Source organism: Cetorhinus maximus, chromosome 3, assembly GCF_964194155.1.
Source record: "Cetorhinus maximus chromosome 3, sCetMax3.hap1.1, whole genome shotgun sequence".
NCBI lineage: Eukaryota > Metazoa > Chordata > Chondrichthyes > Lamniformes > Cetorhinidae > Cetorhinus > Cetorhinus maximus.
The window spans coordinates 18,883,447-18,906,252 of record NC_135881.1 but is presented as its reverse complement, the minus strand read 5'-3'; the positions used below and the strand labels follow the sequence as shown (position 1 = coordinate 18,906,252).

At 42.2% G+C, this 22,806-nt stretch overlaps 1 protein-coding gene across 1 annotated transcript in view; it reads right to left on the bottom strand.

Moving 5' to 3' along the window:
- LOC144676467 (NEDD8 ultimate buster 1-like) overlaps window positions 1-22,806 on the bottom strand; it is an 85,462-nt gene that overhangs the window by 49,010 nt on the left and 13,646 nt on the right. Inside the window, exons 2-7 of the mRNA XM_078536887.1 lie at window positions 22,185-22,286; window positions 20,426-20,490; window positions 20,092-20,165; window positions 16,722-16,853; window positions 7,836-7,915; window positions 4,331-4,437 (exon numbers count right to left, since the gene is read on the bottom strand). Of these exons, the coding sequence (XP_078393013.1) occupies window positions 4,331-4,437; window positions 7,836-7,915; window positions 16,722-16,853; window positions 20,092-20,165; window positions 20,426-20,490; window positions 22,185-22,286 (560 nt within the window). The remainder of the gene's footprint in view (window positions 1-4,330; window positions 4,438-7,835; window positions 7,916-16,721; window positions 16,854-20,091; window positions 20,166-20,425; window positions 20,491-22,184; window positions 22,287-22,806) is intronic.

Here is a 22,806-nt window from a genome sequence, read left to right as displayed (position 1 = left end):
CAGGGAAGTGGTATTGAGCAAATTGTTGGGGCTGCGGGCTGACGAATCCCCAGGTCCGGATGGACTTTTAAAAATTCATTCACAGGATGTGGGCTTCGCTGCTGGGCCAGCATTTATTGCCCATCTCTAGTTGCCCTTGAGAAGGTGGTGGTGAGCTACTTTCTGAAACTGCTGCAGTCCCTGTGGTGTAGGTACACCCACAGTGCTGTTAGGAAAGGAGTTCCAGGGTTTTGACCCAGCAACAGTGAAGGAACGGTGATATATTTCCAAGTCAGGATGGTGAGTGACTTGGAGGGGAACTTCCAGGTGGTGGTGTCCCCATCTACCTGCTGCCCTTGTCCTTCTAGATGGTAGTGATCGTGGGATTAGAAGGTGCTATCGAAGGAGCTTTGGTGAATTCCTGCAGTGCATCTTATAATTGGTACACACTGCTGCCACTGTGTGTTGCGGGTGGAAGGAATGAATGTTTGTGGATGTGGTGCCAATCAAGTGGGCTGCTTTGTCCTGGATGGTGTCAGGCTTCTTGAGTGTTGTGGGAGCTCCACTCATCCAGGCAAGTAGGGAGTATTCCATTACACTCCTGACTTGTGCCTTGAAAATGGTGGACGAGGTCGACTTCACCCTAAGGTCTTGAAAGAAGTGGCTAGTGAGATAGTTGGTGCACTGGTTTTAATTTTCCAAAATCTCCTTGATTTGGGGAAGGTTCTATTAGATTGGAAAATAGCACATATAACTTATTTATTCAAAAAGGGAGGGAGACAGAAAGCAGGAAACCTAAGGTCAGTTAGCCCAACATCTGTGATTGGAAAAATGTTAGAAGCTATTATTAAAGATGTTATAGCAGGGCACTTAGAAAAATTCAAGGCAATCAGGCAGAGTCAACATGGGTTTGTAAAAAGGAAATCATGTTTAACCAATTTATTGGAATTCTTTGAAGGAGTCACATGTGCTATGGATAAAGGGGAACCGGTGGATGTGCTGTACTTAGATTTCCAGAAGGCATTTGATAAAGTGCCACATCAAAGGTTATTGCAGAAAATAAAAGCTCATGGTGTAGGCATGAGACATATTGGCATGAATAGAAGATTGGCTGGCTAACAGAAAGCAGAGAGTTGGCATAAATGGGTCTTTTTCTGGTTGGCAGGATGTGACGAGGGGTGTGCCACAGGGATCAGTGCTAGGGCCTCAACTTTTTACAATTTATATAAATCAGTTAGATGAAGGGACTGAAGGAATAGTTGCTAAATTTGCAGATGACACAAAGATAGGTTGGAAAGTAAATTGCGAAGAGGATGTAAGGAGGCTACAAAGTGACATAGATATGTTAAGTGAGTGGGCAAAGATCTGGCAAATGGGGTATAATGTGGGCAAATGTGAAATCTTTAATTTTGTCAGGAGGAATAAAAAAGCTTATTATCTAAATGATGAGAGATTGAGGAGCTCTGTGATTCAGAGGGATCTGGGTGTCCTAGTGCATGAAGCACTAAAGGTTAGTATACACGTACAGCAGTTAATTAGGAAAGCTAATAGACTGTTATCATTCATTGTGAGGGGAATTGATTTTAAAAGTAGGAGGTTATGCTTCAGTTGTACAGGGCATTGGTGAGCCCACATCTGGAGTATTGAGTACAGAACTGGTCTCCTTATTTAAAGAAAGATATAAATGCAATAGAAGCAGTTCAGAGAAGGTTTGCTAGGCTAATACCAAGAATGGGTGGGTTGTCTTATGATGAAAGGCTGGACAGGTTAGGGTTGTATCCACTAGAATTTAGAAGAGTAAGAGGCAACTTAATTGAAACTTTTAAGATCCTGAGGGGCCTTGACAGGGTGGATGTGCAGAGGCTGTTTCCTCTTGTGGGAGAATCTAAGACTAAGAATCACTGTTTAAAAATAAGGTGTCACTCATTTAGGACAGAAATGAAGAGAATTCTTTTCTCTCAGAGGGCTGAGTGTCTTTGGAACTCTCTTCCTCAAAAGGTGGTGGAAGCAGAGTCTTTGAATATCTTTAAGGAAGAGCTAGATGGATTCTTGATTAACAAGAGGGTGAAAGGTTATTGGGGGTAGGCAGGAATATGGGGTTGAGGTTACATTCAGATCAGCCATGATCTTATTGAATGGCAGAGCAGGCTCGGGGGGGTTGAGTGGCCTACTCCTGCTCCTAATTTGTATGTTTGTATGTATGTATGTATACTCAACAGTTAATGTCCTGTGGTATTGTCCATGAGGACTGAAGTCAAGTGTAGGCTTCAGCTGATGCAGTTCCTCCTGTACTGTAAGATTGTATAGTTCGAGAGGGCAGTGATACTTGGAATACAGAGATGCATGCAGATATAACTCAGTGCCTAATTTGAAGTCATGCAGTCTGTCTGTATATTTACACAAGACTTTGATTTCATATTATTTACAATTTAACAACAAAGTTCATGACAATTTGGGAAACAGGAGGTGAGAACAGAGCTGGTTAGAACCCTTTCTCTGTAGAAAGAAGAGTTTTAGGTTGATAATCTAGCAAAGGCAAAAGTGGTGTATTATAGTATCACCACTGGAAGGGCGATGTAACTACAGCATGACATGTTAACATTGGCAGCTTTCATTGTAAATGTGGAATCAAGGATTTTTAATAGGAAGTTGACAAGAAATGTTACAGATCTAAGATTGCAAATATATTCTGCTGGGTTAATGTTTTCATTTGGCACAACACAGGTATCTGTTGAATTGAAGAACTGTATTTCTCCTGTGTTGTACCAACACCACATTTTATAAAAATTCTTTGTTCATCTGTCTGGGGGAATTATGCTTTTTAGTGTACATTCTTGTGATACGGGCAAGACCATCAGATACTGCCCAACCCTACTTACCCTCAGGAACGTAATGGTGTGTATGCAGAATTGAATTATGAGACAAAATTCATCCTATTCCGCAAAGTGCTAGTCATATGATTGCAAGTGTAACATTCACCTAGGCAACTCATAGCTTTGTTTGCAATAAAAACAGAAGAAAATTTAAGGAATAGGAAAAGCTAATTGTTCAGGTTGGTAATGACTGTGAAACTGTCAGAGTCTATTGTCATTACTCTACTGGAAACGACAGCAGAATACATGGAGATACAGATTCTACACTTCACCAGAGATTACACCGTTCAGACTTCCCAGAATGCAATCAATGGAAATGAACAGAATTGATGAAAACTTTCAATCTATGCTGTTCGTCTTGCTATACAAATCCTTCCAAAAGCTACACCTTGTTCAACGAGGTGTTACTGGGTTTTTAATGACATACTAACTTCATAATTATTGACCCCCGAAAAGTAAATTTTATATTTATGGAATGTTGAATTCTTCCACAGTGTTAAAAAATTCCATATAAAAACATATTTTTTTTTTTAACAGTTTGTATATCTTTAGTTTAGCTTCTATCTTAATCAAATCACAATCATTCATTGAACTATCTGATAAGTTAATTTTAATGTGAAGGATACTAAGTGCTTTTAACTTCCTGGTTTTGCACGTGTGAATACTTCAATGTGATTGATTGCTTGCTTGCTGACATCACTGCAGCTGAATGCCAAGAGACCCCCTTGACTTGGTACCAGATTTAAATTGGCATCAGGAAATGCGAAAACCACGCACAGAGGATGCTAGATCATTGTGGGCAGCTTTCTTCATGGTTAGGGGAGAGCACTCTTGCTTTGCCACTGACCACAAAATCTGGGCTTTTGGGGTCCAATGAACCAACCTCTTTTCAATAGATTGCTCCAACCTATCTGCTTTCTCAGCAAGTCCCCCAATCTCTTCTATTCATAAAAATATATAATTTTCATGAAATCAATTACATTGCTCTAATGGCCTTTCCTAGTAACATTCCACAACTTTATTACACTACTTTATTACTCCTGATTTCCTTACTTTTAAACTTATGCACTTGGTATTTGAATTCCATCCTAATTCCAGTTGAACACTTGCCTGGATCAATCCTCTTCTTAATCTACAGACTCATATTTATAAAAATAAACAAATTCTTGTATTCAAAGTGGGAATGGAATGAGTTACAGGCTCTGCTCTGAAGATTGTCAATGTTTTTATATTTGTAAGAAAAGTTTCTGAATGAAGATCAGATTTTTGAAACTTAAGGAACGTTATTACTGTGACATGCATAGGAGCTTGGCTAACTTGAAGCAGGACTCCATTCATTGTCCTGATTTTATGACCTTAATCTGATCTTTACTTGCTCATAAAACTGTGGTGAAGATATATTAAGAAATTTAAATGTGGCTCAAATTTAAAATAACATTTTTCACAGATGAAAGAAATTAAAATGGGAAAACCCATACCTGAATTCACTTTCTGCAAAGTTTAAAAACTGGAGTGCGTCTTCATAGTTCTCTTTCTTCATATTAGATCTGCCTGCCTCATGCAGGATCAAGGCTGTCAGAATAATCTGTCACCAAACAAATACAAAGGACAAATTAACAGTGTGGGGTCAACAGGAAACCTTTTTAAAGTGCCGTCTGATAAGCATCTCCATGGCTCAGTGGGTTTCACTTCGGCTCTGAACCAGAAGGTTGTGTCTTTGTAAGTCTCACTCCAGAGATTTCTGTGCAATATCTAAGACGACATTTCAGTGCGTACTGAAGGTGCTTCACTGTCAGAGGCACCATCTTTGGTTGTGGCCTTAAACCGAGGCCCATAGAACCATAGAGAAGTAATGGCACAGAAAGAGGCCAAACAGCCCATCGTGTCTTCGCCAGTTGAGAAAGAAAATATAAAAAACTAGCTGCCCATTCTAATCTCACCTCCAGTATCCTGTCTGTAGCCTTGCAGGTTACAGCAATTTTGGTGCAGATCCAGATACATTTTAAGTAAGTTAGAGTGTTTCTGCCTTCACCAGAAAACCAGGCAGCAAATTCCAAACACCCACCACCCTCTGGGTGAAGAAACCTTTCCTCATGTCCCCTCTAATCCTTCTACCAATCACCTTAAATCTGTGCCCCCGGTAAGTGAGCTCTCTGTATGGGAAAATAGGGCATCCTTGTCTAGACTATCTAGGCCCCTCAATACACTCAATCAGGCTGCCCCTCAGCCTCCTAGCCCATGGCAATATTTTGAAGAAGAGCAAGGTTGTTCTCCCCAGTGTCGTGGCCAATATTTAACCCTCAGCCAGCATCATTATAAAACAGATTATCTGATCATTAGTGTTGTTTGCAGATTGTTTGTGAGAGCTTGCTCTGTGCAAATTGGCCGCTGCACCTCCTACTGTTTCTATGATTCTGTGCAGTGCAAAGGGGCAGCCAAGAATTAACCGGAGGGTCTGACAGGTGGAGTAGGCCATTTTGCTGGCCAGTAATACCAAGTAACATACCTGTAGAAACAGGAGAATATCTTGATGATGATGGCCGAAATACATACCTCAATTCCACCTAACCAGCTTCGCTACATATCCATAGATAACCTTATCTCGATCTGAATCTTGAGCATTTTAATTAACCCAGTATCTACAGTGATTTTTGGATGAAGTTTCAGATTTCCACTGCCCTTCCTGATTTCAATCCTCAATGGTCTAACTCTAATTTTAACAAATGCCATTTTTTAAGAATCTATCTTAAGTCACATTATTTTCTCCATTACCATTTTTAAAAATTACATTTCATAAGGGCTACATGGGTTAAAAAGTTCTTTGGGGTGTTCTGACGTCATGAAAGACATTGTACAAGTCTTTCTTTTTGACTTTTCAGAGATGCTTACTGAAATTGTGGTTGACATTGCCAAGGGCTGACACAATCCTGTTGCCACTGCTAGAACATGTCTGTTGAATCCAAGCCTGTATTCAACAGTTGACACTGTACTGAAAACAAGTGTTCCTAAGGGCAGTGGTAAAATATTTCTATATTCCAGACCTTTCCTTACAGTCTTCATACAAAGGCATTGAATGACTACTCAGCCATGTGGAATCTAACAGTGTTGTACTGTGAGCTCATTTATTCATTTGCATTGGAGTGGGATTTCCCAAGCAGAGTTCACGCAATCTTCTATTGATGCGACCAAATGTTTCTTAAATTTTAAAGCATTATCAAGTTCAGAAACAAAAATCCCCTTCCAAACTCACCCACACTGCATACACTTCATTAAGGATAGAGCGAGAGAGAAAATAATCATCAAACATAATACTAAGCTAAGAAAATGTCAAGCAAAATGTCAAAACTTTAGCACCTGAAGGATTAAATTTCTCTTACAGCTCATTAGAAATGTATTTTCTTTGGCCCGTTCAGTGCATTTACAGAATGGGTAACCTTACTCTTTGCACTTTTTGGAGACTCGGTTGCTTTTTAATGCATTACAAGGAATGCATGGTCAATCACAAAGAATCTGGAAGAGTGATATTTAGCCAGCTTAACCTTACTAATCAATAGTGCACTGTAGACTAATCCAACTGAAGAGTATGAGAGAAAGGGATGAATAGTGGAAACATCGCTTAACACATAAAGATCTGCAGATCATAGTCAAAGGCATGAGAACAATTCTATACAGTTTAATGGGGCAACAACGTAATGACTATATGGCCTGACAGATGTGGGAGACAATTGTCCTGGCCAGTAATACGAAATAGAATACCTACAGGGACTGGAGGGGTATCTGGAAGATAATGTCTGAATAGTGTACCTCAACTCCACTTACCTACCTTTGCTCCATATCCCTTATATAACAAAGGATTTTCGATCTGAGTCTTGAACATTTTAATAGACCCAGTGGCTACAGTGTTTTTGGGAGGAAATTCCAGGTTTCCACGACCCTATGTGTGAAAAAGAGCTTCCTGATTTCACTCATCCATAGTCTAAGTCTAATTTTAACATCTGCCATTTTCTTATTACCTATCTTAAGTCACACTATTTTCTCAATTGCCATTCTTTAAACTTATATTAAATCCAATAGGGTCCACCATTTGACTTATTTTTAGGTTTCCTTGCACTCTTGGTATTTTTCCCTCCTTATTCTCTCCTGTGAAAATGGATTCTAAGTAATTATTTAACAAGTCTGCTTTTTTATTATCCATAATAGTCTTCAGCTGTCTCTAATAGGCCCTTATTCCTCAAACTACTCTCTTTTCCTTAATCTATTCATTTTTTTTTGCTGTTAGTTTTGGTATTCCTTGCAAACATTTGGCTCACATTCCCATTTTTTATCACTTGCTTTGATTCCCTTTTTTGATTTTGATAGATCTCTCAGTCTGTTGGTTTTTCACCTTCTACAGTTGTGTAAGGCTTTTCATTTAGATCATTACTGCCTCTTACCTCATTTATTTACCGTGGTCAAAGCCAGAAGCCAGACCAAAGGATTTGGATGTCCTTGTGGAAGTGCAATGTTCTGTGCTCAAGAATGAACACTAACCTACATGAGAGTTGGACCTCCAACAGAGATGTGCAGCCAAGACCCAAGACCAAGGAACAAGTGTTTAGCTCTCCAATTTGTGTCAGTCACTTGCCTGCAGCTAGAATGGGAGAGGCCACCTTGGTTCACAGGGAAGTCATATCTGGCTCTGCTGTACATCGAGGTATGCAGACAACTGAGTGATCAGCAGAGGTGCAGAAGGTTTCTCAGAAGCCTCCATACCTGTTTCTTCCAGTTATGCATCATCCAGGAGTAGAAACATTTAGGTGATACGCTAGTCCTGGGGTAGGCACAACACCATATCATGTGAATACTTCAAAAAGAAACTCATTGGCTGTGAAGTGTTGGCAACTTGATGCTGTGCTATGTAAATAGAAGTTCTGTATTTACTGGCAACATTTCATAGGTTTGGAGTTCTGAGAAGGTTTAATATGTATTCCCGTAAACACTGACCTCTTGTTTGTCCTCAGGAACCTCAATAATTTCCCCTTTGTGGTTTACTATTTTTAAATAGGGCTTTTGAAAATCTTCATCTGAAAACAAAACAAAAATGAGTCACTGCATAATTGCACCTCTTCAATAAAAAGAAAACTTGCTCCACAAAAGTATTGTTAGGAAATAGAGACAGTTTAAGTTATATTAGCATTTGTAGGTGTTAGGAATGAGTTTTAGCTTTAAAGTTTAAGTTTGATTTGTATTTCTGTATCTCTGTGTTAAGAAAAGTCAACTTGAGTTTTAGTTTCACTTTGTAAGGTGCTTGCATTTCTAATAAGAGTTTTACAACTTGAAACTAAGTTAAGCAAACAAGAGTAGAAAAAACGTGTTGTTGCCTAGCAACAAAGATCCAGAGAGGCAGGTCCCTACCATGGACACACACAGAAGGAGAGAAACAGCAGTCTGATTTTGGAAGCTGAACTCGGTTTTGAAAGTAGCTACCGGGGAGACTAGAGCAAAGGGGAAAGACAGCAAGTCCCAAGCTAAAGAAAATACCCAAAACTCCAGGGGAGTTGAACAGAAGAAAGCACCAAGGCCTTCTAGTCAAAGGAGGGACAGGAACGTGTAAAATGTCCTGTTAAGTGAAGTTAAGAGGAGCAGAGAGAAAGGCTCCAAGCCTCAGATTTAAAGGGACAAAAGCAGCAGAAAACAGTTTTAAAGCAAGAACAGCTTGCAAGAAGCAAGAATGTCCAAAGAGACAACTGAAGGTCTGTAACTCTTTGCTATGGGCATGTGAAGCAGTGGTGTACTGTTAACGGCTGAGTTGGTGAGAGTGTGTGTGGAAGACAGCTTGAATGCATGTGGTGACCCAGGGAAGAGGAACATCAGAAGGAGAGTTCGAAACCCTGGAGGTGAACCTTTGCAGAAGGTGTCCTAGAGAAAGCGTCAGTTTGGGAGAAGATTCCAAAGCGAGTTCTTGGAAAGTGGAGATTAGAAACCCTCGTGTGGAAGACGGAGCGCAGTGAGATCGATTGGCTCACCGTGTGACAAGCATCTGAGGAGAGACCCATAGCATCTGGTTGAGGTGGCACCTGTTACTTGGTTTCAGAGTGTGGTGCGTCTGACTATAGGGTGCCTATTAGTACATGGACTGTGTACTTACTATGGACATTAGAGTATAAGGTAGTTTTGTAACTTGTGTTAACCTTACAAATCTGTAAGTATTTGTAAAGGTATAGTTGTGGGTGATGGAGTAATGTAACATAGTTCATCTTTTCTTGTTGAATAAATGTTTTATGTTTTTGTTAAAAGTTAATCAGCTGACTCGTGTTACTCTGTTCAGTAGCGACTCTCCACGTATCTAAACAAACAAAATAAAAGTTACGATCTATCAGCTGTGTTTCACTCTGGGATCAGGCTTGTCCAGGGTAACCTCATCTGCATAACAGTATAATGTCCACATCTTATGTACTCTGGATACCAGCCTATTCCTTACTTCCAGGTTCCTGTTATTCCATCAGTCATTCGATTGTAATTTCCGGGAATCCCACCCAAAACTATTGCACCTCAACCTCACACCTCCCTTTCAATTTTAATCATTCTCTTTGCCCACGCTCTCTTTTACCCCTCCAATTTTTTTGTCCCTTGTTCCTTTTCTGTCCAGTCTCCACTTTACTTTCTGAAAAGTAACTTTTCTATTTTCTATGTTATTTTCTATGTGAGGAATACGCACATGAGTGAAAATTGTCTTTAGGGAACTATTCCTTGTAGTATAAGGAATCTGACATAGCAAGGGTTAATGTGGGACTTGGAAGCAGTGCCACCCATGTGCGATGTAAAGAGACACACGACTTGAAACTTGAGAGAGTTGTGAACTGAACAGAGACATGTGTAGAAGCAAGCATGGAGTTAGATCATAGCTTGGGCTATACCCTGTGTATATGTACATAGTTATGTGTTATCAGTAAACACTTAATGTTCAACCATACAAGACTCATAACCTCTTCGTGAGATCTACTGAATATACAATATACAACATGGTGATGGCTGAAGGAAAAACCCAGAACCTTAGAGAAACTGGAGCAGAAATTCAAAAGCTGGAAAATTAAAGGAGCAACATTCTGACCTGACTGAATGCACCTGAAGTGAAGACACAGAGGGGAGATCGCATGAAAGAAGCTCCATTGCAGAACTGGAAGCAGGAAAGCAGAAGAAAAATAAACTCCATGGTGTAGCTGAGGACTCCACAAGTTCTCATGGCAGTCCATAGTGAATGCTCACAGAGCATAGATAGGGTCAAAGGACCGAGCAGGGGTGAGCAAAAAATTCAGCTCTAAGCCAGGACTAGTTTGAAAAGCTTCAAAGCTTTTTAAAAAAAATGTCAGTCGCTCGTTTCTGACATCACCGCAGCCAGCCAGGTTCAGAGTCGGTGCCATACCACGTGGCAGCCAAGCTCGTTGTAAGAATAGAAAGAAGCGGAAGGTTTAAGAACCTTAGCCAAGGCTAGGAATCAATTGTAAAATGCCTGAAAATCCTCCAATATCGCAGCGAAGGCCCCAGATCGTTGATTTTACAAATCGCTACAAAAATCTAAACCCCAAAGAGGTCGGGACCACCATCACCATGGTAAGCCCACCCACCTTCCCACGATGAGCAGGGGGGAAGACTTTTTGAAAAGCAGTCACTGTGGCACCATCTTTAGAACCAACACAGCATTTAAAGCTGTACTCCGCTGAACTTTAAAGCAATCATGGACAATAATTTTTTTTCATTCTTCCGTGGGGCATGTGCATCGGTGGCAAGACCAGTATTTCTTGCCCATCCCTAATTGCTGCACCATTTCAGAGGGCAGTTAAGAGTCAACCACATTGCTGTGGACAGGGGAGGCGAAGACATAGTTGTAATTTCGCTGAGCTAGTAATCCAGAGGCCCAGGGTAATGCTCTGTGGACCCAGGTTCGAATCCCACCACGGCAGATGGTGGAATTTGAAGTCTAATGATGACAATGTTAAAAAAAACCCATCCGGTTCACTAATACCCTTTAGGGAAGGAAATCTGCCGTCCTTACCTGGTCTGGTCAACATGTGACTATGCCCTCTGGAATGGCCGAGCAAGCCACCTAATTGTATCAAACCTCTACAAAGCCCCAAAAAAGGAAAGAAAGCGGACAGACTGGACAGACTACCCTGCATCGCCCTAGGCACTGGAAATGACAACAGCAAGCTCAGCCCTGTGGACCCTGCAAAGTCCTCCTTACTAACATCTGGGGGCTAGTGCCAAAATTGGGAGAGCTGTCTCACAGACTAGTGAAGTATAGTCATCCTCACGGGATCATATCTTACAGACATCACCATTCCCATCTCTGCACATTAAGTGTTTCCTGCCCTGCCGGTGGCACAGGACGTACCCAGCAGAGGTGGCGGCACAGTGGTATACAGTCGGGAGGGAGTTGCCGCAGGAGACCCCGGTCCCCATGAAGTCTCATAGCATCAGGTCAAACATGGGCAAGGAAACCGCCTGCTCATTATCACTCCTTCAGCTGATGAATCAGTGCTCCTCCATTTTGAACACCACTTGGAGGAAACACTGAGGGTAGCAAGGGCACAGAATGTACTCTGGGTGGGGGACTTCAAAGTCCATCGCCAAGAATGGCTCGGTTGAACCTCTACTGATTGAGCTGGTCAAGTCCTAAATGACATAGCTGCTAGACTGGGTCTGCGGCAGGTGGTGAGGGAAAAACATACCTGACCTCATCCTCACCAACCTGCCTGCTGCAGATGCATCTGCCCATGACAGTATTGGTAGGAATGACCACCGCAGTCCTTTTGGAGACAAAGTGCCGCCTTCACATTGAGGATACCCTCCATTGCGTTGTGTGGCACTACCATCGTGCTAACTTGGATAGACTTCGAAGAGATCTAGCAACTCAAGACTGGGCATCCATGAGGCACTGTGGGCCATCAGCAGCAGCAGTATTGTACTTGAATGCAATCTGTAACCTCATGGCCCAGTATATCCCCCACTCTACCATTACCATCAAATGAGGATCAACCCTGGTTCAATGAAGAGTGCAGGAGGGCATGCCAGGAGCAGCACCAGACATACCTAAAAATGAGGTGTCAACCTGGTGAAGCTATAACACAGGACTACCTGCGTGCCAAACAGCATAAGCAGCAAGTGATAGACAGAGCTAAGCGATCCCACAGCCAACAGATCAGATCTAAGCTCTGCAGTCCTGCCACATCCAGCGATGAATGGTGGTGGACAATTAAACAACTCAGTGGAGGAAGAGGCTCCACAAATACCCCCATCCTCAATGATGGAGGAGCCCAGCACATCAATGCAAAAGATAAGGCTGAAGCATTTGCTACAATCTTCAGCCAGAAGTGCCGAGTGGGTGATCCATCGCGGCCTCCTCTGGAGGACCCCTACATCACAAATGCCAGTCTTCACCTAATTCAATTCACTCCATGTGATATCAAGAAACGGCTGAAGACTGTTAGTGCAAAGGCTATGGGCCCTTACAATATTCCAGCAATAGTACTGAAGACTTGTGCTCCAGAACTTGCTGCGCCTCTAGCCAAGCTGTTCCAGTACAGCTACAACTCTGGCATCTACCTGGCTATGTGGAAAGTTGCCCAGGTATGTCCTGTACACAAAAAGCAGGGCAAATCCAACCCAGCCAATTACCGCCCCATTGGCCTACTCTCCATCATCAGTAAAGTAATGCAAGGAGTCATCAACAATGCTATCAAGCGGCACTTGCTTAGCAATAACCTGCTTACTGCTGCCCAGTTTGGGTTGCGTCTGGGCCACTCAGCTCCTGACCTCATTAAAGTTTTGGTTCAAATATGAACAAAAGAGCTGAACACCCAAGGTTAGGTGAGAGTGACTGCCCTTGACATCAAGGCCGCATTTGACCAAGCGTAGCATCAAGGAGCCCAAGCAAAACAAACGTCAATGGGAATCGGGGGAAAACTCTCCGCTGGTTGGAATCATACCTGCCTGAAAGGGTGGTTGAGTCAGAAACTCTCGTAACATTTAAGAAGTATTTAGATATTCACTTGCATTGCCATAGCCTCCAGGGCTATGGGCATGGAAAATGGGATTAGTGTAGTCAGATCTTTGTTGACCGGCATGGACAAAATGGGCCGAATGGCCACCTTCTATGCTGTAGACGTCCATGAGTCTATGAGTTACTCACCTCCTGTCTCCCCAAAGCCTGTTCACCATCTACAAGGCATAAGTCAGTAGTGTGATGGAATTCTCCCCACTTGCCTGGATGAGTGCAGCTCCCACAACACTCAACAAGCTTGACACCATCCAGGACAAAGCAGACCACTTGATTGGCACCACATCCACAAACATTCACTCCTCCACCACCGATGCACAGTAGCAGCAGTATGTACCATCTATAAGATGTACTGCAGGAATTCACCAAAGCTCCTTAGGCAGCACCTTCCAAACCCACAACCACTACCATCTAGAAGGACAAGAGCAGCAAGAAGTTCCCCTCCAAGTCACTCACCATCCTGACTTGGAAATATATCACATGTTCTTTCACTGTCAAAATCCTGGAACTCCCTTCCTAACAGCACTGTGGGTGTACCTACACCACATGGACTGCAGCGGTTCAAGAAGGCAGCTCATCACCACCTTCTCAAGGACAACTAGGGATGGGCAATAAACACTGGCCCATCCAGTGAAGCCCACATCCCGTAAATATAACTAAAAAAAAAACCTGGAGTCACAAGTAGGTCAGGCCAGCAGATTTCCATCTTAAAGGACATTAGTGAACCAGATAGGTTTTTACGACAATCAACAGTGGTTTCATGGTCACCATTACTGAGACTAGCCTTTCAATTCCAGATTATTAATTGAATTTAAAGTCCACCAGCTGCCATGGTGGGATTTGAACCCATGTCCCTAGAGCATTAGCCTGGATTACTAATCCAGCAACACTACCACTACACTGCCGTCTCCCCTAAAATGACAATACTAGACCAATTTGGGCTGATCCAAAGGCCAGACAAAACACAAAATTGGGGACTTTGATGGAAAAGGTTCTTAAAATACATAAAAGCTTCAGGGTTAGATGAAGACAGAAGCTGAACAATTGAATACAGTACTTTATTCAGTAGGCCCAATAGTTGATGGTAATATTGCAAAGCAAGAAATAACCAAGTCCACAGTTAAATTTCATGAAGTACTAAAATCCTTCGATATATATTTTAACCTAAGAAGCAACAAACTTTTAGAGAGCACAAAGTTCGACAAATGTGTCCAATAGTCTGGTGAACTGGTTGACTTTTTTATAATCGAATTATTGACTGAAGGCTGTGAATACGATGACCTTAAGTCAAAACTCATAAGGGACATAATTGCGATCGGAGTGGCTGACGATGCCCTTTCGGGCATATTACAGGCCAAAGAAGATCTGACTCTAGAAAAAGCCATGTAAATAGTCAGAAAATCTGAAACCCACCAACAGCACTGATCCATTTTATGTGGTGAAAGGAAACCATGGTGCAGAACAACACCAACTGTCCAGCTTGTGAAACAACAAAGGGGCAGAAATTCCAGCCCAAGGAAAGCAATACCCAAACAAACCACAAGAGGGTGGGAGACCATGTCAGTGCTTTGGAGCCAAATGATCTCACAGGCGAGAGCAACGTCCAGCAATCCCAGCGAAGTGTTTCACCTGCAACTACCTGGGACTCTTCAGAAAGCTATGCAAAGCTAAGACACCCAGATGGGCTGAGGACCCTAAGACAATCCATGGGATTGAGGTGCCACATCAGGAAGAGATCCAACCATGCTTCTTGGGTGAGGTCAAGGATCCTGGATTATCTTTATCGAATGTGGACATCTCAGTAAACGGCCAACTTCAAATTGGACAGGGGAGCCAATTTTATGGTCCTCTTGGATAAGGAACCATGGCTGAGAGACCTCTGACTGTGAAGAACAGATACACCACTCTGTGGGCCTGGAGAAATCCACCTTCGATCATAGACATGATCCTAGGACCACTAAGGTATGGTGACAAGCAATTATTCGAAGTCATGTACGTCATCTGAAACCAATCTTTTTCTCTATTCAGTAGAGACGTCTGTGTTGCCCTTAACCTTCTTAAAATGGCGGATGACAACCCCTGTCATCAACTACACAGAACTGGAAGTTCCCTAGAGGCCCAACAGTCAAGAGACTGTGGACTGAGACTGCAGCTCTGAATTGTTTTTGTTCTTCACAGAGCCAGTTTGCCTAATTTCTTTGCAGGAGGCAGAATCTATCTTTGGTCAGACCAGCCACGCCTTCAGATAATTAATGTCACTGCACCTCAAGTGGAAGACACACAGGAAAATTATCAGCAGCAGAAGAATGAGCCCTAACCCCAGGCTCCAATGGCTGCTGTCACACTACCTGTAAACACCAAGGCTACAGACACTGCAGCCTCCAGCCAATGCACAAAGCTGCAAGACAATGCTGGAGCAAGGAAGTAGCAACCATCAACTCACCAGAGCACACCTCAGTGAGGCATGGAGGAAGGAAGAACACAGTGTCGCAATAAAAGCCAAACTGCAAGCTGAGCCCACTGCTGAAGAACATCCAAACCATAAGGAGAGACACCTTCAACCACCACAAAGATGATGGTGACCACAAAGAAAGAAGAAAAACTGGGTTCGTACCATAAATAAACAGAGTGAACACTCTTTCCTGAAAGAACGGGGCAAGCGGGTAATCCCCAAGCAGAGCAGATAGGGAGTTCGCAAAGAGAGACTCAACTCTAAGGAGTGGAAAAAATGTATCAGAAGAAGACAACCAAGTGCCAGAAACAGAGACTACAACTCAAAACTCCGAATCAACAAATGTTGCTCAAATCAGCAAACACTATCACTCCTTCAAATGTGATCAGAATGAGATCTGGACGAATTGTCAAGCCTCCAGACTGTCTGAATTTATAAAGTCGGAGACTTGAGCGGGGGCGGGGAGAAAGGGTAGCATTATTGTAATGTAAATACATTGAGTAAACACTTGGTGCGGGGGGTGGGGTGGTGGGGCTGTATAAGAATATCTGGCATAGCAAGGGTTAAGGTTAAGGGAAACAGTGCTGCCCACAGTGTGATGTAAGAAGACACATGACATGAGAATAGAGTTGTGGACTGGGCAGAGATCTATGTAGAAGCAAGCATGGAGTTAGCTCATAGCTTGGGCTATACTCCGTATATATGTACATAGTTAGGTGTTATCAATAAACACTTAATGTTCAACCATACAAGACTCAGAAAATCTTTGTGAGACCTACTGAACATTCAGCATTCCTTACAATAGTTAAACTAAAATCTTAAAATTCTCTTTGACTTGAGGAGTGGAATTGTCAGCAGCCTAAGAGTTAAAGGTCTAATTATTTTGGTGTCTGCTATGTTTCCAGAGACTTGAGAACCAAATTTAGGCAGACACTCCAGTGCATTACTGAGGGTGTGTTGCACTGTTGGAGATGTCATCTTTCAGATGCTACATTAAAATGAGGATATGTTTGCTCACTCAGGTGGACATAAAAGATCCCTTGTTACTCAAGGAGAAAAGCAGAGGAGGTCTCCCTGGTGTCCAGGCCAACGTTAATCCCTCAACTAATATCACTGAAAACAATATCTGATCATTGTCTCATGGGAATTTGTGAGTCCCTGCTGTGCATAAATATTTCCCACATCAAAAGTACTTAATTGGCTGGGAAGCACTTTGGAGCCTCCTGTGTCCATGGAAGGGGCTATATAAATACAAGTTCTTTCTTTCTTAACAATCCATTCAGAAGGACACTTTTCATCTTTAGTGTTTATCTTGCCAAAGTTTGTTAATTGGTTTCATTAGCCATGCACTGAGATGGATTGGGGAATCAGTAATACTGACCTTGTTTTGCCAATAATTCTGCTCCTTTTCTAATTCTGGATGTAATGCTTGACTGCTGTCTTTCAGCCTCACTTATCAGTCTGAGCATAACTGTTGTGTTGTCCTTTACACATTGTTCAGTCAGGGTCTTGGCTGGAGAGAGAAATTGGAAATATTGTTCAAAAAGATAGAGTTTGAAAGAAGAATGTTCCATTTTCAAGCTGCATTACCCAATACAGGTTGCAAAATAATTAGACTCAACATTGGCATAAGTTGCCCTATGTTTTCCTGTCTTTATCCATTATAACTAGAGATATCTGACTCACTATAAAATATTTACACATAGTAACTTTGTGATATTCTCTTACTCTAGAACCACCCCAACTATTATCCTTTAGCTGTATTTTCCCTTTCTGGATGCTGATGAACCTGTTTGTGCATTACCAGCATCGATTTTCCTTCAGATTTCCAACAGTTGCTTTTTATAGTCCTTTAGCAATGAATAAATATTTGGGACAATAATGAATGAAGGCCATTGATTTAAGAAAAGACAGAGATCATCATGGACTTTGCTCCGCTGTTATGACAATTGATGTTTTGTATAGATCACAAGCAGTAAGGGTTAAATAATGGATTCTATAAGGCTTGACAAGATGTCTTGGAATTTCACTTGAATACCTTAAGGATTTATGAAGAAATTCTAGAGTGTAAAGAATCTGGTTTGATATTCCAAATGCCCTTTCTGATTTCATGCTTTCGTACATTCTTGTTAAGGCTAATATTTTGTAGCCGGATACTCTGGGTGTAATTTACTCCTATCTGTAGAAGTAAGTGTCAAGCAAGATGAAATTAATATACCCAAAGTAAATTTATATCGCTTGATTGTATGTTTCCATCTGAACCTCTTCTGCCTGGCTCAAAGCCTTCAAAGACTGTTATCTCTGCAAAATATCTCATAGAAATGTTTCTAATCTGGACTTAGCTGTGGTTCAGATAACATTCTTGCCCTTGAGTCAGAAGTTTCTAAGTTGAAGTCCCACTCCAGAGACTTGAGCATAAAAATTAAGGCTGACTCTCCAGTGCAGTACTGAGGGAGTGCGTAAGTGTTGAAAGTTCTGTTAAAACCAAAGCCCTGTTTGCCATCTAAGGTGAACGTAAAATACCCCGTGGCACTATTTTGAAGAAGAGCATCTGGTCAATATTTATCCTTCAACGATCATCATTAAAACATATATTTGGTCATTATCATATTTCGATTTGTGGGCACTTGCTGTTGCTCAAATTGGTTGAAACATTTCCTACATTACAACAGCGACAGCTCTTCAAAAGTACTTCATTAGCTGTAAAGCATTTTGGGATTATGAAAGGTGCTATAGAAATGTAAGTATCTTTTTTTTAAAGAGATGCAGTGTGAGAGCATCAAAATAATCTTTCATACATACAAGCCCTCAGAAGCCAAGAACATTAAACCCTAGGTATAAATGGATATCCACTACCATAGACACATTAATTACTCTACAAACCTGTAGAGATTTCGCTTTTTAAACTGTTTTTGAACTTATCTGTTCCCAAGCTAACTTCCTCTGCTTCTAGGCTTAATTCAACTTTGATCTTCATTTCTTTGTCCGCTGACACTCTCTAATTTCTTTACATTTCCTTATTAACACCTGGTTTTGCACTCCACAAGTTTAACGTAAATGTTGAAGCCAAATTGTTTCACAATAACAGACAAATTTTTTAAAACCCATCTAGCTCATCTTCTACCATCCTGCTACCATTGGTAGTCGTGTGATCCAACAGAAATCAGTCGCTATGATTAGCTAACAGTTCAATTTTAATTAATCCACAACAGATCCAGAAATGGGTCCAAGAAAACCACAGCAGTGAAGAGCTTTGTGTGCCCTAGGTCCAAATCATTTGTTCTTTCCAAGCATGCTACACTTCCCATATGTCACATTACAAGTTAGTCTTATACTGTATCTCAATCTATTATTTCCACACCAATTATAAACGTTTTGCGAATTCATTCTCAGAGCAATCACCAAGGAGCTTTTCTAAGGGTGGAATTTTCCATGCCAGTTGGCATCGGACATCATGGCGGACGTGAGCGGACAATATGGCAGGAAGGCCAAAATTCGGTTTCATGCCATCATCCACTGTCCGCTCCGCCCATCAATGGCAGTCTGTGTTTCCCACTGCCGCACGTTGGGAACATTGTAATACATCATTATAAGGCCAGCTCACCGGAATCACTCCCCCATGCTGGATCATCCGAACACATCGGAATGATTGCACGCCGACATGTTTCACAATGTGCACCTGACGAGCTGCAATTGGCTCAGAACTTCGAAGTTTGTTTGCCTACCTAGCTTCAGGCAGCACTTGCCGTCATCAGCGCCAGGCTTCGCAGGCAGCACCACATCACTTTTAGGGGGGCTCATGGGCAAGTCTCTCTACCTGCCAGACCAGCCGTAAGGTGGGGAAGGCTTTTCAATGGCTGCCAGGCTAGGGCTTGCTCGGGGAAGAGATAGAAGAGGCCTCAGGCAAGGGGAGAGGCTGCAGGGTGAGGGCTGCACGGGGGTAGGGGTGCATCTCAGGGTGTGTGTGTGTGGAGGTGCATGTTGATCTGTACAAGTGGCCTCAAGATGGTGAGGGCTGAGGAGGCAGTCTCCAGAGGAGATGAGGCCAGATAGAAATGTGAGGGTGTGTGTGAGAGAGTGAGCGGAGATGTCCCTTGAGCTGGCACTGAATGTGTGACGGGCTTGTGAGTGATGAAATGGTTGCCTTACCCTGGTGGAATGGTTGAGATCATTCATCTCTCCCTGCACTGGGTGGCCAACCTCCTCGTGCAATGTTGGCACACCACAGCCCCACCCCCTCCCAAGCTGGAATGGTGAGATTGCTGGACCTCCTGTGGACTGAATGGGGGGAGGACATAATGGGGGGAGGGCATAATGGTGGGCCTCCAAAAGGCATTCCAGTGATGGGTCGCTGAAATTTTCCTGGCTTTCACATGTCTTCACTGGAGCAGCCCCGGGCTGCAAGCATTGAGAACTGTGTGCGCTGCTGCAGATTAGATATGGCGCCCGGCGTGAGGAAGCAGAGAGGTGACGGCGTGCTGGGCAAATCAGAGGCTGCCTGCCAGTGAAACAGTGTGTTTCCCGGGAATGCACGATTAATGAGACTGATTGGGATGATACGGCATGCAAAATTGCCATTGCAGCCGGCAAGTGAAAGGTTCTTTTTCCCACCCACTAATGCACTTTGAGCAAATCTGGGACAATTCTACCCTAAGATTTCGACACAGGCTTAAGTGAGGAGGTGAACTTGTGATACTATTATAGCCTGTAAAGATCTATTATATGGTAAGACTTCTAAAATTTGTACTTACCCATATCCAGGGTTTTCCCACTATGCGTTAAGCTCATAGTTTCGACTTCAATATTTGGTAACTGCTTTGAGATTCTGGAAGAAATATAACTAAGCTAATTACAGATCAATCAGTGAAAATAGATACAGTAAAAGGTAGTAAATGGCTAAGAAAAAGATTATTTGTTAGGCATCATTACAGTAGTTTTTTTGTAAATTTCACATTATACTAATCCATCTTTACTTCAGGAATAGAAATGAATGCTAGGATTTTACATGCTATTTTACAGGAGCTAGTTGATTCTATGAGATCAAATCTCTGTTAACATCAAATCACAAAATTAATCATTGCTTACTCCTTGCACAGCTGAAGACCTGTAGCATTTGGAGAGGTAGTGATCTTTATTTTCCGTTTTCCTCTCTGAAAGGTAAAAGAATCAGGAGAGTACATCAAGCCTACATTTTGCAAAAGAGAAGAATAAATGAACTTTCCTATAAAATAGAAAAGAAGGCCAGTCAGCCCATCAGGTCTATGCTAACTCTTTCAAAATGCAATCCAGTTCTATTTATTCATTCTTGGGATGCGAGCAAAGCTGGCAAGGCCAGCATTTATTTCCCACCCTAACTGCCCTTGAGAAGTGGTTGTAAGGCACCTTCTTGAGGAACCACAAAAGTCCATGTGCTGTGGGTACACCCACAGTACAATCTGATTTATTAATTAATTTAAGTTAAATACCATTAGCTGCATTACCCCAAACCTCTGGATTAATAGTCCAGTAACTTTGGTACAATCCCACACCTTGGCACTTTTCCCATATCCCTGCAATTCCTTTCTCCTTCAAGTGTTACCTAACTCACTTTCAAAAGCTGCTACAGAATCTATTCCCACCAACCTATCCGACAATGCATTCTAATTCCTAACCACTTGTGCATAGAGGTTATTTCTCATGTTGCCTCTGATTCTTTTTCCGATCACTTTTCCAATCAGGAGTTTCAAAATGAGAGATTTCCTATTTAAGATGGAGGTGAGGAAGAATTTCTTCTCTCAGAAGGTTGTTAATCTTTGGAGAGAGTCATGGAGGTTGGGTCACTGACTATATTCAAGGCTGAGATAGACAGATTTTTGATCTACAAGGACATCAAGGGTTATGGGGAACAGGCGGAAAGTGCAGTTAAGGCCACAATTAAATCAGCCATGATTTTATTGAATGGTTGAGCGAGCTCAAGGGGCCAAATGTCCTCCTCCTGCTCCTATTCCTTATGTTTTTATGTTCACCTTAAATCTGTGCCCATTTGTTATTGACCTTTCAGGCATTGGAAACAGTTTCTCTTTATTTGCTCTACCTAAACTCTTCATGGTTTTAAACACCTCTATCAGATCCAAGGATAATAACCCCAGGTTCTCCAGTCTGTTCACATAGATATAATCCCGCATACCTGGAATGATTCTAGTAAATCCATTTTGCGCCTTCTCCAAAGCCTTCAAGTCCACCCTAAAGTGTGGTGACCAGGATTGGACACAATACTTCAGCTGGGATGAACTAATGCTTTCTATAGTTTTAGTATAACTCCCTGGCTTTTGTACTCTAGACTTCTATTTATTCCTACTGGCTGAATTAGTGAGTATACTGCCTCATAAGAAGTTATACAGGCCAGGAAGGATCCAGTGGAATGGGGCAACTGTGGAAAACTGGCTCTGCAGAGCAGGCTCCAGAGACCCAGAGTCTGGTCAAGCAAACAAAAGGGCAGCATCAAGCATGCTGACCACCCAGCCAGCTGTGTTCCATGCAACTACTCTTAGTATCAATCTATTTGCCTTCACCATTCATGGAAACACCAGTATGAGTGGACAACAAAGATCCCACGACATTACTTGAAGAAGAGCAAAAGATTTCTTCTGATGTACTGGCCAACATTTCCTTCCTTGGTCAATGCCATTAAGAGCAGGCTAACAGTTCACTCATTGTATTGCTGTTTGTGGGATCTTGCTGTGTACAAAATGACTGCCACAAATTTCCTACACTGCTGTTGTTCCGAATGACTTTTCCTGTTCCTATGGCACTAAACAATCACCAGAATAGTGGCCAACAAGGCTGCGTTGAGGGGTACTCTTACCTGGTATAATTTTGGTAACAGTAGCCAGATGATTAGGTTTCCAGAACTGCTGCATGCCCCTTCTTGGCTCACTCCCATTCCAGGACCGATGTCCTCCTCTTGCTGCAACAAAAAAAAGCCCTTATTGTTATTCCCATAGTCTCAATACATAGAACGTCTTGTGTTCTTCTTTCAAGCAAACAAAATCATGGATGAGGAAAAGAGGAGAGCAATCCTCCTGAGTATTCGTGGGAGCAAGACCTAGAGTTTCATTCGAAGCTTGACGGCCCCCAGTGCCCCAGATTTGAAGACTTTCAGTGAATTAGTAAATCTCGTTAAGGGATATTTTCAACCCAAGCCCTGAGTCACAATGCAGAGGTTGAGGTTTAATTCACGGAAATGAGCCCTGGGAGAGACAATTGCTACCTACATTGTGAAAGGTCCGAGGGATACTCTGGTACAAAATTTCAACACTCGGAGTCCATATGCAATATTCAAGTGGTTCCTTTATTATGCACACGGGGAGCAAACACTGGGCAATCCAGGCACTTCTCCACTAAGGTTCAAATAAGCACAGTTTATATATTTTTTACTATCAGTTACAACTTAGTTAGACAAAGGCCACAGTACAATGAAACCACCC